Below are 18,106 nucleotides of genomic sequence, written 5' to 3'. Positions count from 1 at the left end.
GGGTCGCTGTGGTCTATAGGAGTACTTTCTCTCTCACCAGGCATCCTGTCCAGATGGCGACTGGTCTAGAGTGCCTCCACCTTGTGCTGGGCCAAGGAGACAGACTGGGAATCCTGTTGGTGTACTGCCCACCTTGCTGCCCAACAGCTTCCCTAGCTGAGCTGACAGAGATAGTCTCGGAGGTGTTGTTGAGGTCCCCCAAACTTGTGGTGTTGGGGGATATCAACATTCATGCCGAGACTGTCTTATCTGGGGCGGCTCATGACTTCATGGCCTCTATGACAACCATGGGGCTGTCTCAATTTGTTACTGGCCCAACGCATGTGTCGGGTCACACTCTTGATTTGATCTTCGCCACTGGTCATGGAGATGGTGATCTGGAGGTGGGGTGTTTTTCATCTACTCCATTGTCATGGACATTGTCATGAATGTTGGAAGATTCAGGACAGACAAAAGGAAGTACTTCTTTACTCAGCGCATATGGAATTTGCTCCCACAAGATGCAGTAATGGCCACCAGCTTGGACGGCTTTAAAAGAAGATTAGACAAATTCATGGAGGACAGGGCTATCAATGGCTACTAGCCATGATGGCTGTGCTCTGCCACCCTAGTCAGAGGCATTATGCTTCTGAAAACCAGTTGCCGGAAGCCTCAGGAGGGGAGAGTGTTCTTGCACTCGGGTCCTGCTTGCGGGCTTCCCCCAGGCACCTGGTTGGCCACTGTGAGAACAGGATGCTGGACTAGATGGGCCACTGGCCTGATCCAGCAGGCTCTTCTTATGTTCTTATGTCATGGACAGATCACCGCCTGCTGAGTTTTAGACTTACGATGACTCTTTCCCTCTGCAAGGGTGGGGGACCTATTAAGTTGGTCTGCTCCCGGAGGCTTATGGATCCTATTGGTTTTCAGAGGGCTCTGGGAGTTTTTCCAGCTGATAGTACTGGTGCTCCTGTCGAGGCCTTGGTCGAACTGTGGAATACGGAGATGGCCCGGGCTATTGACACGATCGCTCCCGCGCGCCCTCTTCGATGCAGAGCTCATACAGCTCCGTGGTATACCCCGGAACTGAGAGTGATGAAGCAAGAGAGAAGGAGGCTGGAGTGCAGATGGAGACGAACTCCAGACGGATGCAATTATGCTTTGGTAAGTGCCTCCACTAAGTCGTATATAAAAGCGGTAAGGGCGGCGAAGAAGTCTCATTTCGCTGCCTCTATCAGGACATCTCTCTGCCGCCCTGCAGAGCTTTTTAGGGTTGTACAAGGACTCTTACATTCTGGTCCTCGAGATACCATTGAAACATCCGAAGCTCGCTGTAACGACATCGCAGGGCACTTCCAAAATAAAATCGCATGCATCCGTAGGGACCTAGACTCTGATGTTATGACAGATGAATCCATTGAAGTGTCCAGAACACGGTCTTGTCTTTCATTATTGGATGAGTTTCAGTTGGTGCAGCTTGAGGAAGTGGACAAGGTGCTTGGAATGGTGCGGGCGACCACGTCTGCTCTAGATCCTTGTCCATCTTGGCTAGTGAAGGCTAGCAGGACTGGTACCACCGGCTGGGCCAAGGAAGTGATAAATGCCTCCTTGAGTGAGGGAGTAGTCCCTAGTGGCCTCAAGGAGGCATTAGTGAGACCTTTTCTAAAGAAACCTTCCTTAGACCCAGATAACTTGAACAATTATAGACCGGTGCCGAATGTCCCCTTTTTGGGCAAGGTTCTAGAGCGGGTGGTCGCCGGTCAGTTCCAGGTGCTCTTGGATGAGACCGATTATCTGGATCCGTTTCAATCCGGTTTTAGGCCTGGTTTTGGCACTGAAACAGCCTTGGTCGCCCTGTACGATGACCTCTGTCGGGAGAGGGACAGAGGGAGTGTGACTCTGTTGATTCTCCTTGATCTCTCAGCGGCGTTTGATACCATCGACCATGGTATCCTTCTGGGGAGACTCGCAGAGTTGGGAGTTGGAGGCACTGCTTGGCAGTGGTTCCGCTCCTACTTGGCAGATCGTCGCCAGAAGGTAGTACTTGGGGAACATTGCTCGACACCTTGGACTCTCCATTGTGGAGTCCCTCAGGGGTCGGTTTTGTCCCCCATGCTTTTTAACATCTACATGCAGCCTCTGGGTGCCGTCATCAGGAGTTTTGGAGTGCGTTGCCACCAGTACGCTGATGACACGCAGCTCTATTTCTCCTTTTCATCTTCTACAGGTGAGTCTGTGGATGTGCTGAATCACTGCCTGACCGCGATAATGGACTGGATGAGAGCTAATAAACTGAGACTCAATCCAGACAAGACTGAGACACTGTTGGTGAATGCCTTCCCTGCCCAGATGGTGGATGTTTACCCTGTTCTAGATGGGGTTACACTCCCCTTGAAGGAACAGGTTCGTAGTCTCGGGGTTCTTTTCGATCCTTCCTTGTCTCTTGAGGCACAAGTGGCCTCGGTGGCAAGGAATGCGTTCTACCACCTTCGGTTGGTAGCCCAGCTACGCCCCTATTTGGACAGGGATGACCTCGCCTCAGTTGTTCATGCTCTGGTAACTTCTAGGTTGGATTACTGTAATGCGCTCTACGTAGGGTGCCCTTGAAGACAGTTCGGAAGCTTCAGCTAATGCAAAATGCAGCAGCCAGACTGCTGACGAGGACCAGCCGGTCAGCGCATATAACACCTGTTCTGGCCCGTTTGCACTGGCTACCCATTTGTTTCCGAGCCAGATTCAAGGTGCTGGTTTTGACCTATAAAGCCTTACACGGCATGGGACCGCAATATCTTGTGGAACGCCTCTCCCGCTATGAACCGACCCGGTCACTTCGCTCAGCATCTAAGGCCCTCCTCCGGGTACCAACCCATCGGGAAACCCGGAGGACAGTTACTCGATCTAGGGCCTTTTCTGTAGTGGCCCCCGAACTGTGGAACAGCCTCCCCGAAGAAGTACGCCTGGCGCCGACGCTTCTATCTTTTTGGCGCCAGGTTAAGACCTGGCTATGCTCCCAGGCATTTTAAGCGTTTAATGTTATAACTTTAAATCTTTTATTTTTTTGTTTGCTGCTTATGTTTACTGTTGGTAGTTGATTTTATTGTGATATTCTGTATTTTAACCTTTTTGTACACCGCCCAGAGAGCCACTCGCTATGGGTGGTTTATAAATGAAACAAACAAATAAATAAATAAATAAATTCAGCCCCAGTCAGCATGGCCAATGGTTTCAGACTCAGAAGGGTTGGAAGAATGCCGGCTCTAGCACATTAATAATGTTTTTGAAAGGGCACACCATCCCTTCCCTCTCAAAAAAAAGGCAAAAGAGGGACATTGCTGGTAAATCAATGAGTATCAGTACAGTGGGGCTGTGCCTGGAAAACATGATGGATCATTAGTGTGTTATATGGCATATGGAACATATACAACAATAGCTGGGCCAGACAAATTGGGTGATGACTCAGCTATGAACCTCACATCTGGAAGCCATGAGACCATACAGGCAGCAATGAGGAACCTGTAGCCCTCTGGATGGTGTTGGACTCCAGCTCCCACCAGCCCCAGGCAGCACAGCCAACATCCAGGGATGATGGGACTTGCAGTCCAACAACATCTGTAGGGCAACAAGTACCAGAAGCCCTGCTGGACAGCTTTGATCAGCAACTCACTCTTAACGGTGGGCATATGTTGAAGTGAGCAAGGCATCTCTTCCCCACCAACTTACTCCTGAGTCAGACACAGGCAAAAGGCTAACGTCCTCTTCCACTATCCTGCCCTCCCTCCTATGGTCATGATAACTAGCAAGAAGGCTCTATTCATGTTGTATGGCAGGAATAAGGAACTTGTGGTCCTCTAGATGTTGCTGGAACTCCCAATTCCATCAGCCCCAACCAGCATGGCTAATGGTCAGGGATGATGGGAGCTGTAGTCCAGGAAGATCTAGAGAGCCAGAGGTTCCTCACCCCTGTTGCACTGGCAGTGTGGGAACCACTTAGCTCCTACCCACACTGTGGCAGAAACAGGAAAAACTCCTAGGCAATGTGGGCCATGGTGGCACGGGAATGAGTTTCAGTGGTGCTCCACCCACACGGCTGTCAGTTACCTTCACTGTGCAGGAAATGGGAGCTGAGCTGTGAAAAGAGAAATGGGGGTGCCATTAGAGTCCTTTCTTTTATTCACGCTATGGCTGTTCATTACTCTTTGTCTGTGACTGAGCACATGCAAAAGGGGAGGACTCAGCTGCTGTGCGCACTGAGGTTAAGGAGTTTAAAGAGCAGCTCACACGACAGAAAGCAGCTATGATGCTGGAGATGGGGAGGCTGCGCTTGGGATCAAAGGTTATGTTGGAAGGCCCATTGCTCAGTGGCAGGCCACTGACCTTGCATACAAAAGGTGCCAGGTTCAACCCCAAGCATCACCAGATAGGGCTGGGAAAGAAGATGCCTTCCTGAAACCCTGGCGAGCCGCTCCACCTCCATCCCTATCCCCCAATGGGATATGCTCACATACCTCCACAATAGGGTAATAGCAGTAGTTCCAGTACCAGAAGCTTTTCGAGAACTTCTCCGTCAGGTGAGATTCTGGCACAAAAGGATGGAAAGTCTCTCTCCCTTCCGTGTCCCGGGAGTCCCCAGCCTCCACACCCATCTTCTCCATGCATTGGCCCAAAGCAAGGTCCTCCACTGAGGTTGTGTGGCTGCACACCTTGGAATCAAAGCCAGCCACAAAGCGCCGCAGGGCCTCTTTGCTGAGGACGTAGCCGGCACCCCCACTCATGTAGCCTTGCTTGGCAAAGGGCCGGAAGCGCTTCCCAAAATAGATGGGCCTCTCAGGGGTGTAGTTGGAGAGAAGCCACCGGAGGTTGTCCACTACCACAAAGGTGTCGTCATCGGCCTTGAGGAACCAATCCGCCTGTGTGAAGTGGTGCTGGTGCACATACTGGAAAGCCCGGATGGTTTTCCAGTAGAGCTGGTCCCGGCCTTCCTTGGTTTCCAACCCGACTGTGGGGAACTTGTCATCTTGCACCGAGCTCATGAAGAGGACCACGTTGCAGTGGCGAGACCAGGTGGCCTTGACGTGGCGAGCCTTTGTCTCCAAGTTACTGGGGCCTGTCATCACCCAGCACAGGATCCGCACCTTGTTGTACAGCTCATCTGCCATCCTGCTCTCTTCGCCTGAGGAAGAGGTGGCCACAGGGTTACTATTTACCACCACAGACCCCTCCAGCTATAGGACTTATACCACACATTTTATTGCAAACTTAACATGCTCCTTAGCAATTGGTTTTCAGCTATTGCATCAGCACACAGACCTGCAAAACTAACCTTTCCAAACAGCAAATGCCAATCCAATCCTCAGCCTAGGGACATCCTAATTCCATGACCAAAATATATTATACAAAGTATATCTGAATTGCCCCTGATGATCAGGACCGGCAGAACTAGAAACACAGTATAGTGGAGTTGGTGGTGACTTCCTCCATTTTGCTTCTGCCTCAAACTGTCAATGTGTTGCTGAATAAACAAGACAACATGCAAACATTTGATTCCCCCTACCCAGTCTGAGGTGGTACAGTTACGCACCTGCTACTCTGGAAGAGAGAGGTTGCACTTACAGCTGACAACAGGCTGACTGCATATAGTGGCGAGAGAGTGGCCAAATGCAAAAGAGGAGAAGACTTCCTGCACTCTTCATAATTGTGTAGAAGAGAGGATTTCTGCAGGTATAGCCTGTCATTCCCTCTGAAATCCCCTCTCCTGCACAGTGATTTAAAGGTTCAAGAACCTCGCTCTGTTTTGCATCTGGCCACCCTACAGAGTCCACTGAATCTATACAACACAATGCGGGAGGAGCCCAAGGGTCATCTAGGTTAGCTTCATTCTCCCAGCCCTGCATTTATCCACTGACCTAAGCAGAACCATACATACTATGTATCAATGGCTACTACCCATGATGGTTATATTCTACTTCCACTGTCGGAGGCAGTATGAATACCAGTTGCTGGGAGTCACCAGTGGGGACAGCAGCAGCTGCACTCAGGACCTGCCAGCTTATGGGCTTCCCTTGGGCATTTGGCTGGCCACTGTGAGAACAGGATGCTGGACTAGATGGCCCACTGGCCCGATCCAGCAAGGCTCTTCATAAGTTCTTAAATACAGGCAGTCTAGTAACTCCCATCATCCCAATGGCTAGGGATGATGGGAGTTGTAGTCCCACACCATCTGGAGGGGCACAGGTTTTCCCCCCTCCTGCATTACTGCATCTTGCCTTCCTCTTACCCCCAACCCTTACCTGCCAGGTGTGGGTGTGCCACACTGAAGAGAGCTGATCTATCCACAATCCATTCAGAAGCCTTGAAGTCACGTGGCAGCTGAGTGCCGAGGCGTGGGGGCCCTTCCCACGTCAGATTGCCCACAAGGTAGAAAGTGCTGACAAAGCCGGCGATGAGGCCCAGGTGGAAAGCCAGCAAAGAGCTCTTGGAGCCAAGGAACCCCATGACACCCGGCTGGTCAGGGTGAAGGTCTATGAGAGCAGGGTAAACTTCACATGGCCTACAGTGGAGGGGGAGGCAGAATAAGAGTGAGGGGCTTTGGCTAGAGACATGACAGCTCCACTCCCAGTGACAGCCAGGGACTAAATCACTAAATCTAGTCTTGCAGCTGGATGACCAAAGAAACCACACAGGCTGTGAGCATTTATTTTATTGGCTTCTTCTGTCACATGGTGGTCACAGAAGTCTCCCATCTAAAGGAAGCATCAGAGCCACATCAGCTTAGCTTTAGCAATGATGTAGTAGGACAAGGATGGGGAACCTCTCCAATTCCCCCCTCCGATGTTGTTGGACACCCAGCTCTCATCAGACCCAGCTACTGCAGCCAGTGGCCCATTGGGATGGTGTTGGGAGTTGTAGTCCTGCAACACCTGGAGAGCCAGAGGTTGCCCCACCATGACTGTGGAGTTTGATGCTGCCAGGCCATTAACTGGGCCCAGGGAGCAGAGTCCTAAAGAAGAAGAAAAAGGGCAACTGTCAGAGAATAATTAAGGGCTGCAATCCGACACACACTTACCTAGGAATAAATCCCATTTAATTCAGTGGGACTTACTTCTGTGTGGTTATGCATAGTACTGTACTGCATAAAGCTATAGATACACAATAAATACATATATATTCCTTTTCATTCAAATATGCCGTATTTAATTTTTTAGACACATGTCCTACTATAAGCGTTGCTCCTTCAAAAAGGCCCTGCCGTACACAGAAGAAGAGATATAGCCTTTCTTCCTTGGTAGAGAAATCGTTCCCTGACTGGCTAGGCCTCCTGAAGAGAGAGATCACAGTGACTGCAACCCTATCCTATTTGGTGCTCTGTCATTCAGCCACCTCAATGCCTCAGCCCAATCTCAGGCATCTCGTTCCACTCCCAACCCAATCGCCCTCAAACATCTTTGGGTGAGGCCTCCTCAAGCAGAACACTAAACAGTACACGGGCTCCCCACAGGTAAGGGCAGGGGTTCTGATCATGGCATTTCCACAGCTTCACACAGACACACACGCACGCACACACTGTTTTTTTTTAACTCCCCCAGTTACGCACCCCTCCAGAGATGCTGCTGTAACAAATTGTTCAGTAGGTGGTGGTGGTGGTGGCGGCGGCGGCGGCAGCAGTTTAAAACCCAGCTCAGTCTATTATAAAACAGTTCAAAGTTCAACAAGCCTTTTAAATAGAGACCTTATCCCAGTCTGCATCTGTGTTGAAATTGCTTTTTAATATATTTTTAAACCTTTTAAAAATGTTTTTAAAGCTTTTTACAAAATGTTTTAAAAGATGTTTTGTTTTAATATGTTTTTAATGGTTGTGTTTTAATATATTTTGAAGTCTGTTTTTATGATGTTTTAAAGTGTTTTTAGTGCTTTGTTTGCCACCCTGGGCTCCTACTGGGACAAAGGGTGGGACATAAATCAATCAAACAAACAAATAATAAAGTGACTGCTAATTAATTCCTCAGGCCCACAGGACTTACAGAAGTAATTGCCCAAAGAGTTGGCAAAAGCGGGCCCTCGAGGCAAGAAAAGGCAACTGGTACAATTGAACATTCTTGTACACTGAAGGATAAACATTGGGGGTGGGGACTAGAGCCTTGTGCAGCCTTCACCAACCTGGTGCCCTCCAGACGTTTTGGACTGCACAACTTCCATCAGCCCCAGCCAACACAGCTGTGAAACTGGCAACCAAGAAGAGCAACCTGGGAAAGCAACCTCAGACACAGAATCTAGTTTGCACACCCAGAATCATTCCAAAATGGAACAGGGAATGGGAAGAGGAAACCACAAAGTGGTGGGCAATTGGTTATACACACATTCAGCAAGACGGTAAGGCAGAGGACCATCTCTTCCTCGTTTTTGCAGTGTGAAAATACGGGTCAAATTCCCTCATTTATTTTATACTTTGGTATACCAACCTTCAACTGAACTGTGCCCAGTCAAATACAATGATAACATTGTTACAGTAACATCAAATAGTAAATGCACCCGACGACTCACAACAGTGCAGCTGAATTTAGTTAGAAGGAAACCAGGCCAGTTCTAGCTACACATTTATTGACAGATTATATTGATCAGACACCTCATCAAATCATTACTCTTAGCCTTCAGTCAGGGCCACAGGAGGTCTCCGTGTCCCATTCCCATCCACCTGGAAACTGAGCCTGCTTCCACATCAAACATTTAAAGCAGTATTATACTGCTTGAACAGTCATGGCTTCCCCCAAAGAATCCTGGGAAGTGTAGTTTGTGAAGGGTGCTGAGAGATGTTAGGAAACCCCCATTCCTCTCACAGAACTATAATTCCCAGAGTACCCTGGGAAGAAGGATTGATTGTTAAGCCACCTGGAAAACTATAGCTCTGTGGGAGGAATAGGGGTCTCCTCTCAGCACCCTTCACAAACTACAGATCCCAGCATTTGAGGGAGACACCATGCCTGTTTAAAGTGGTATAATACTGTATAGTGCAGGTGAGGCCTGAATTTATTCTCCACTACTATCCATAGGTTGGTTGCTAGGTGGGCCATGCAAGGATCAAGCCGACTGGCCATTTCCCCCACAGCCAGTACAGGGTTGTTAGTGGAGGGCCCAGTAATGTATTTAAGGGGAACACCCCCCCTTCTATGGGGCAGGAAAATGAGGAGACAACCTTACACCTTTCTAGTATAAAGCCTCATATCTATCCTCAAAACTGCTCCACACACACACACAGATTGCCTTGCCTTATTAATGAGATGGTCTAGAGAAGTCATCACTGGAACTGAGAAGCATCTGGTCAGCCCCAAACATCCTGCAGTGGGGTGTGTGTGTGAATGTTTAATAACAATCTAGGCTTGATCCATATCCCCAAATTGTTTCTCCTCCCCAGCCCCCAGGCATTGAACTGTGACTGAGAGCCAGTGGCATCACCGGAAGAGGTTTCCATAGCAACTGAGGGGACATCTCTCAGCCCAACAGAAATCTGGGCCTGAGTGACAGAGGATGGAGAGGAACCATCTCATCTGCATGCTAAAATAACACTTCGTGAAGACTAATCACTCTTTCACCACCTTTTAGAACCATAATCAGGGCAATAGAAGGAAATATTATTTTCTCTTTCTCTATTCCTTCAAAGCACACAGACTTATGCGTAGAGTAAGAATTGGATTCCATGTTAGCGGCTGCAATTAGAGGCAACAGTCAGTCACTCTAGACAGATTAAGGCTGCAACCATAAACTCACTTTCTCAAGCAGGGGTAGGGAACCGTCCGATATTGCTGGACTACAACTCCCATCATCCCTAACCATGGAGCGTACTGGATGAGGCTGATGGGATATAGGAGTCCCACAATGTCTGGAAGGGCCCCAGGTTCCCACACACACACCCTAGCCCAAGGACCTTTAATCTAACATTCCCCATGGGTACCCCCTGCTGATCTACAGTATCTCACCTTCCTGCAGAAATGCATACCTACAAACCGCATCATGATACTCCATTATTAGAAGGCAAACTTGTGGATATCTTCTGTAGGCCTACCTAGCAATTCACATGGGTCCAACACTACCCAAATCCAAGAGTGGGCTGGAGTACTTTTGTTCAACCTGTCCCCATCACCAATCTCAACTGGATTTAACAAATCACCCTTTATGTATGACCCCTTTGAGTTCTACAGAGAGAGAGAGAGAGAGAGAGAGAGAGATTGAAGCTGCTTTCAAATTTCAAAACCTAAAAAGAGAATAAGCAGCAGAATAAACGGTGCAGTCATTTCTTGGGGCAGATGCAACCCATCACTTGAATTAGCTTTCCAACCTCTCACCAAGCAGTCAGCCTGTGTCAACCTGACAGCAGCAGAATATTGGGCTCTGACACAGGTCTCCCTGCACTGGGGACAGCAAGGGTCAAATGAGATGTGATACTGTTGTGAGTATGGGGGTTGAAATGGATGATCCCTGTGGGTCCCCTTCCATGCTCTGATTTGGAATCCTGTGCCTTGGGGTGAGGGGCTGGCGGTGCTGGAGTTTCTTTTGTTAAGCTAATAGTGTGGCCAGGTAGTTAATGGGCCTATTAGGTACCCAGCAACTGGTGAATGAGCCAGGAAGATCCTTTTGTCATTGAAACTCTTCAGGAGAGCCTTCCCCCCCCCTTTCCTGGCGGCTAGCAGAAGTTTGTGCTTTGAGTGTTTTTAGAATTATCTAGAGAATGGCTGGGACTGGAGGCAGGCAGAGAGACTATCCCTCTGCACCATGGCTTTAGGATGCCTCCTGCAACCCAGATGAAAAAGATGGATATTGGACAGCTGGTGCCTTGAACCCCTCCATCCTAAGCTCAGGTTGGAATGTGTGTAAATAAACCATATGTCATAAAGACACCACAGTCTCCACTGACCTTCTTCCCAAAGGAAACCAAACCCTGAAGGAGCGCAGGGACCCTGGAAATCTCACCGCTCAGAGATTGGGGAGGCACGCAACAATACCATTGACGCATCTAGCAACTACTGTACATTAATGTCTTTTTAAAAAAAGTAAATGGCAAGTGGGAGGGAGCTGATCTGGATACGGGACCATAGCAGGGGAGGTTGTAGGGATTTAGCCCTTTATCCCCCTGCAGGAATCTTGACTGGGGGCCCTGCACCTGTTTGCGCTGGGAAAAAGCTACTCTTGGTACCAGTGGAAGCTTTTCTTCCAATGCAAATACCAGGCATAGGGACTATCCAGATTGTGAGCACAGCATGGGACAAAGAGTTAAAGCCCTCCTATACCCCCATCAGGGCCCCAACCTGGATCAGGCCTCCCAAGCCTGCTATTTGCTAATGTGTGAATTGCATCAGGTCTCGTTTGGCCCCTCTGCCCCTGTCTGGACACATATATCTAACTATCCAGACTATTGCTCCAATAAAGTGGCTGCATCTTCTATTGTTACTGCTGCTGCACATCAAGGATGCAGAAGGAAAAGGTGCACATCACACAGTCCCTCTTAAGATCTGGGGCAATTGCTCAGGACAACCCAAAGTCACCACCATAGGAAGATAGGAAGCTACTTTTTACTGAGTCAGACCAATGGGCCATCTAGTTCAGTACTGACTATGCAAACTGGCAGCAGCTCTCCAGGATTTCAGTCAGAGGACATTCCCAGTCCTACCTGGAGATGCTGTGGATTGAACCTGGGACCTTCTGCATGCAGAGCAAATGCTCTCCTATTGAACTACCAGAGCTGTGGAGTCAGTACACCAAATCTTTGACTCTGACTCCAACTCCTCTATTTTTCTACTGTCTGACTCTGATTCCATCTCCTTCATAAATGTATATTAACTAGTAATAACAAATTTACTGTAGTAAAATGGTAGCACAAGGCATTTCATCACCACCACTTGAATCATCACGCTAGATTGATAGAACATGAAATATATTTATTTGATTAAAATTTCTGAACAAGAAAACTTTCCTAAATTCCTATGAAAGTTTTTATTTTGAAGCTGGAGTCGGTACATTTCTACCGACTCCGACTCCATCCAAAATTGCTTCCGACTCTGACTCCACGACTCCAACTCCACAACCCTGTGAACTACAACCCTTTCACTTCTGAAGGCATGCAGGCCCTGGGATAACAGCATCACATTAGGCTTCAGTGCCAGCAAGTGTGTGTTACACACTTGCATGTGGACACACAGTCAATGTTAAACCCATTCAGATGCCCCTCCTCCGGTTCCCAATTCAGCATTCTAGCACATTACTGGGAATAAAAGACAAATTCTATATGGCTTTAGCTCTTCTGATGTGTTAAAGGAGTTGTTGCAGTGGCATTGTGTTATCCTTTTACTGTATCACTTTTATAATTTTAAAATAGTTTTTTTAACTTCTTGTGCGTGGTGTAGAGAATCTATATTATGCAGCAACTGATAGAAATATAAATAAGCTACGTTTCTTTATGTGATGACCCCTGCATTCACTGTGGAAAGCTGACAATACAGACTGTGAAGCCTGGCACTGCCCCCCATCCACCACCACGGGTTAGCAGAACCAGAAGCACCCTGCCCTCGCCTACTGCAGGGCCCATCATCAGGTGCCCAAAAGCAGCTCATTTAATTTAATTTATTTATTTATAGAATTTATTAGTCACCCATCTGGCTGGCTGTCCAGCCACTCTGGGCAACGTACAACATAGGCATATAATACCTAGACATTGAAAATCTAAAAATAATGAAGATAAAATCTAGCCCACCCCAAAAGCCTGCCTGAAAAGCCAGGTCTCCAAGGCCCGGGGGAAACTCATCATAGAAGGGGCATCCAATCCCCTGTTTGATAGTGCTTTGGGCATGCCCTTACAGAGTTGATGCAAGGAAGAAGCAACTACTGACAGGGAGGGAGACTCAATCAGGGAACATGCACCCCAACAAGCCCACTACCATTGAACAGGCCTGCCAAGTAGATATGGTCAAAGATATCTTTCCCCCCCCCCCGAAGATACCAGGGGATCTGGAAAAGACTAAGGAATCTAGAAAAAAAGACAAGTAGAACCAGCTTTCCAGAATACAGAAATGAAAGGACTGACATGTATCCCTCTCTCCCAGTTGCTATGACCAGAAAAGGTCATAGCGCAACTGCTAGGAAGGTACAGGGTTGCAATGGAGGAGAGAGAGCTAATCCTGATTCTCCTAACTCCCCTAAAAAAAAAAAAGTCTTCTGGAAAGAGGGTGGGAGAGAGAGTCAAGAGAGAAGCCCCCCCCCCAAAGAACAGTGTGAATGGAAGGGGGACGGACTGGAGAGAGTTACAGTGCAGTTCAATTATACATGTCTACTCAGAAATAACCACCACTGAGTTAAATAGGATTCACTTCCAGGTAAACGTGTCTAGATTACAGGTAAGCGTGTCTAGATTACAGCCTTACTCCCTTAGAGCACGATACACAGGAAGCTGTCTGACACCGGGTCAGACCACTGGTCCATCCTTCCGGCTCAGTATTGTCGACACTGACCAGCAACGGAATTCCCCGCCCTAAACTGGAGATGCCGGGGATGGAATCGGTAACCTTTTGCATGCAAACCAGGTGCTCTCTACCCCTGAGCCATGGCTCCGCCGGATCGATTAGAGAAGACGGGGGTGGGTGGAGGGGAGGTGGGACGGAGGGACCGTCAGAGTGCCGAGAGGAGAGGCTGGAAATATGAAAGGGGAAGGGACAGAGAGGAGGTACGAAGAGGAGGAGGCCGTCACAAGGAGGACTGAGTTCATCTCCGATTGGGAGCGACAAGGTTAAGGGCTGTGGGGAAGAAAGGAGACCATGAAGACTCCGGGCGCTGGAGCTCCATGGTTGTCAAGGAGACAATGTACTGGAAAACCTTCCGGATCGGGATGGAGTATACAGGAAATTACTTTACTTTACCTTTTTCAGATGCACCAGTCGGGGGTGGTTGGGAGCAAGCAATATTCCACCCCGGCCATACCCCGGCTATCTGCTTTCTCCACGAAGCTGCTCCACGGACACCGAGATGGAGTAATTCCACCCTAGGCTACTTCAGCCGGCCCGTGAATGTGCCCATTGGCTGGAAGACTGCAAGCCCGCTTCTTATTGGTGTCATTGCTCCTCCCACAGAGACATAAAAACACTGGGATGGGGGAGCGGTACAGAGCAAGCAGAGCGGCTGCAGTTCGTATTTATTGTGTGTAGACTGATAACGCGCTGCCCGGGCTGGGGGCATTGGTCTGGTTAAACTAAAGGCATGCATGCCAACATGGAAACGAGGCTTGAGTCGGGGCTTCTGTAGCTTAATTCAAGGCTAAGTCTCAGGCCTATAATAATAAAGGAGAGAGTTCTTCCGATCATGTGCAAAGCGCTTTCCTGTCCACGCTGATGGGAATCTTGCATGCACCTCTGCCCCCTTTCAGGCTAGTGGCGAATGATTATGGTTGGTTAATTGAAAAATGGTCCTGTTTTACAGGGGAAAAGGTGGGGAAAACCCCAGGGGCTGAAGAAAAGTTTAACGCTGGGGCCCCATGCATTTCAAAGTAATCCTTCTTGGAGGCGGTGGGGGGAGCAATTCTCACCAAGCACATGAACAACCGGTATAGTAGTGGTAAATAAATGGAGCCTTCCCAGTTCTCTGGCCTTTTTCTCTCACTGTTTTACATCACCAGCTATCCAGATGACCACATTCAGTTCTGTGTTGGGCTACTGTCTCTTTGTTATAAGCATCCTTTTATGGATGGCCCGTATGCAAGGGTAGAGAATGTGGTGCCCTCCAGATGCTGTTGGACTACAACTCCCATCAGCCCCTGCAGCATTTCCAGTGGTTGGGGATGATGGGAGATCTAGTATAACATTTACCTGCAGGGCACCATGTTGGCTACCCCTGCCTCATGCACATGCCTGCACCAGCAATTTCTCATAACAGGTGGAGTACAGCCCATACTGGATCCTGTGCCTGGTGGCCACTCCATTTCCAATTTTCTTTGCATGAAGGATAGGCCCACTTCAAGCATTCATAAACTCCATCATGAAAAATGTTTCTGTACAGGAAATAGTGGACAACAAGAGTGTGCATGATGACTCTGGCTGTATGCACCCATGTGCTTTCCTGCACCTCTGCTGGCAGCACACAGTCTGATGTAAATCACATACACAGGGAGAAGGTGTAAAAATGTTGCAAAGAACACACTGTAAATCATGATTTGAGTAAATACTTACAATGGAGGAAACAAAGTTGCCAGTCACTGAAACACAAAAATCAGTTACCTGGTACAGCCAAAATTGGGGGCTTTAGTTGCAGTGCAAGTCCCAGAAAAAGGCAAATATGTTTCATAAGTGTTCAAGCAACACCCTAGGCAAACTCTGGAGACAGGTTACTATGACTGCTGGCTGGGCAGCCATTCATCTATCAGGTATACTACAGAGAGAGAGAGAGAGAGAGAGAGAGAGAGAGAGAGAGAGTAAGTTAGCAGCTTCATACCTGGTATTGCTCATGACTTCTAAGAAAGCCAAAAAATGCCATTTTGAAAGGTACATAGTATGGGTACGTGGGAGCATATGGCTGAGAGATGGCCAGAGATTTCTTGGGTGTTATGGGAAAGTCTTTAGAGCTTGGAGAAAGTGATATTCAATAGGAGGGGTTGTATTACCTTAATAAGTAGAACACATGATTGGCATGCAAGAAGTCTCAGGTCTGATTCCCAGGTAGTGCTGGGAAAGATCCTTCTCGGGGGGTAAAGACATACTGTTGTGCCAGTTTTAGTTCGTCTCCACTAGTGCATTTCTTTTCTGAAAATGGGCACATGATGCTAGTCAAAACCCACCCCTTTTTACTGTAGAACCTGGTGGGATCAGCTTGAGTGAGGTTTTTTTTTAATTGCTTCAAAGAGAATTCACAACTGATTGGCAGATCAATCCATTGCCCCTCCAAGTGTGGTCAATGGAAACAATTTGCTGTAGGCAACTAGTCTGCTCACAGCCCCTAACTCCTGGAGAGCCACTGACAGTGCTGATAACAGTTGTGGAGTGGCAAATTCAGAAGTGCAGGATCCCTTTATTATAGTCATGCCACACCCCTTCTAAGATTATACAATCTTCTAAGATTATACAACAAAATGAGCTCTCAGTCTCTTACTTTATTTGAGTTCTATTGAGTGATGAATGAAGGATGAAGGTATGACTTTTTGAGAAGACACTCTTCTCAGTGGCTAACATGTCCCCCCTTTGTGCTGATTGGCTTGTAGGACACTGGAAACATAGGGACCCTACTCCCCAAAAAGTAAGGGGTCTATGCCCCACTGTGACCCCAGATAACTACACCCCTGGTAGATACTACTGAACTAGATGGACTAAGGGTCTGATTCAGTCTAGTGCAGTGTTCAGAAGTCCACTCTATGTAGTAATTCTAGACCACTTCTCTGCAGTTCCCTGGCTCCCTAAAGAATCTCAGGGTGCCTCCAGACTGTCAGTATTTTGCAGGAGGGATTCAAGCATGTATCAGAAACAGATTTGTGCAATTAAAGTGGGTTAAAACCTAGCACAACAAATCCATTTTTTAAAATAATGTTTTGTAGTTTGGTAAGTGATGGGAAATGATTAACTGGAAGATGAAAAACATCCTGCAAGTAAATCAGGTGGAATGGGGGATGAATGCTCATTATTATATAACTGTCCAGTAAACAAATCAGAATGAATGCTTAACAAAGACTGGTTATGCCATAAGTTGGAATCGACTTGAGGGCATATAACAACAACAACAGTCTAACCCCTACATAAGCTTTGTGCAAACAAATCAGAGTGAATGCTGAACAAACAAGTCATCTGGAGGAGCCCTTACACTTCCTGTGTTCCTATGGCAGACTCCAGCACAACTACACGTTGAGTTAATTTTTATTTTTTAAAAACGTATGCTTAACAGCCACTTCAGTGCCAGACTGCTGATCTGGATCAGGACCTCCACATCAGTTTTCAAAGATGTCATTTGCTCTTTATTTGCTCTTCAGGGCCAAACAGCGGTGGGGGATATTTTTTGTCAGGAAACTGGCACAGGGCTCTGATTTGACAAGGAAGGTATCTTGATACTACATGCCTGAAAATTTGAAACCATCAAATGCATTTTATTGCCTCTTGCTAAGCCCTTAGTTCACATCTGCAAGTATGCATAGTGTGAAAGCAAAGCGCCATAAAACAACATTCCAGCTATTGCAGATATGACCTCAGTTCTTTGTTTTGAAAAAAGTAACAGCTTTATTGCAAGACCTACAAAGCAAGGATTAAGGCTGTGAGCACGCTAATCACCTACAGCAAAGCATTTCCATTAGCCGCGCCTGTAGGGACAACGGATTGATCTACCGATCAGTTGCAAAATCTGTTTGAAGCTGATTTTTTAAAAGATTATTAAAAAGCAGGTTTTACAATAAAAAGGGCAGGGTTTGACAAGCGTCGTGTGCCCCCCCCCATTTTCAGAAAAGAGGTAGAGATGCACTGGAACTGGCAGAACAGTGTGTCTCTACCCTAACTTCACTTTCCTTCTGTTGCACCCTTTATTGTGGATTGTAAAAGTTTCCAGTTTTGGTTCAGTCTTTAGGACCCACAGGCATTTGCTCCAAGAAACAATAAAAGACCTTCTTTCTAGCCTTGAAAGTCTCTGCAGTTAACTCTTTCCTAAGAGTGGTAAGCGGCGGTAACGCAGCCGAAGGAAGGAGGTCCACTCAGGGGTCGAGGTCCACTCAGCCTTCCATCCATCTGTGGTCAGTAAAATGAGTACCCGGCATATGCTGGGGGGTAAAGAAAGGCCGGGGAAGGAACTGGCAATCCCACCCCATATATATGGTCTGCCTAGTAAACGTCGCAAGACGTCACCCTAAGAGTCGGAAACGGCTCGCACTATTAGTGCGGGGACACCTTTACCTTTACCTTTAACCTGACCAGGAAGACAATTTCCATATTGTTTAAAACCAATAACACTAAACACCTAGCAGTTTAGTACTTTTCCAAAGTGCATCTGCACATATTCTTACAACTCCTACTGACTTAAATGATTTATCTAAATACCACAAATATGCTGGAACTTTAGCATCAGGGTCAACCGACAGTAAAGCATTTGGTTTTCCCCACCCCCACCCCTTTCATTGATATACTGCCTTTCC

General features: G+C 47.6%; 1 protein-coding gene across 4 annotated transcripts in view; it reads right to left on the bottom strand.

Moving 5' to 3' along the window:
• LOC133379441 (glycoprotein-N-acetylgalactosamine 3-beta-galactosyltransferase 1-A-like) overlaps positions 1–14,018 on the bottom strand; it is a 51,123-nt gene extending 37,105 nt beyond the window's left edge. For 2 of the 4 annotated variants that reach the window (XM_061614712.1, XM_061614710.1), the window contains exons 1-3: positions 13,875–14,018; positions 6,267–6,976; positions 4,485–5,149 (exon numbers count right to left, since the gene is read on the bottom strand). In XM_061614712.1, coding sequence (XP_061470696.1) covers positions 4,485–5,149; positions 6,267–6,471 — 870 coding nt within the window. In that variant the 5' untranslated portion in view covers positions 6,472–6,976; positions 13,875–14,018. Of the gene's footprint in view, positions 1–3,543; positions 4,106–4,484; positions 5,150–6,266; positions 6,977–13,874 lie in introns of those variants that run through there. The other 2 variants (XM_061614713.1, XM_061614711.1) reach the window with 2 other exon arrangements.
• Between the last annotated feature and the right edge of the window lie 4,088 nt (positions 14,019–18,106).

The sequence above is a fragment of the Rhineura floridana genome, chromosome 3 (genome assembly GCF_030035675.1).
Source record: "Rhineura floridana isolate rRhiFlo1 chromosome 3, rRhiFlo1.hap2, whole genome shotgun sequence".
In the NCBI taxonomy this organism is placed as follows: domain Eukaryota; kingdom Metazoa; phylum Chordata; class Lepidosauria; order Squamata; family Rhineuridae; genus Rhineura; species Rhineura floridana.
Note: the sequence above shows the minus strand (reverse complement) of the source record. Positions and strands in the feature narration are given on the sequence as shown.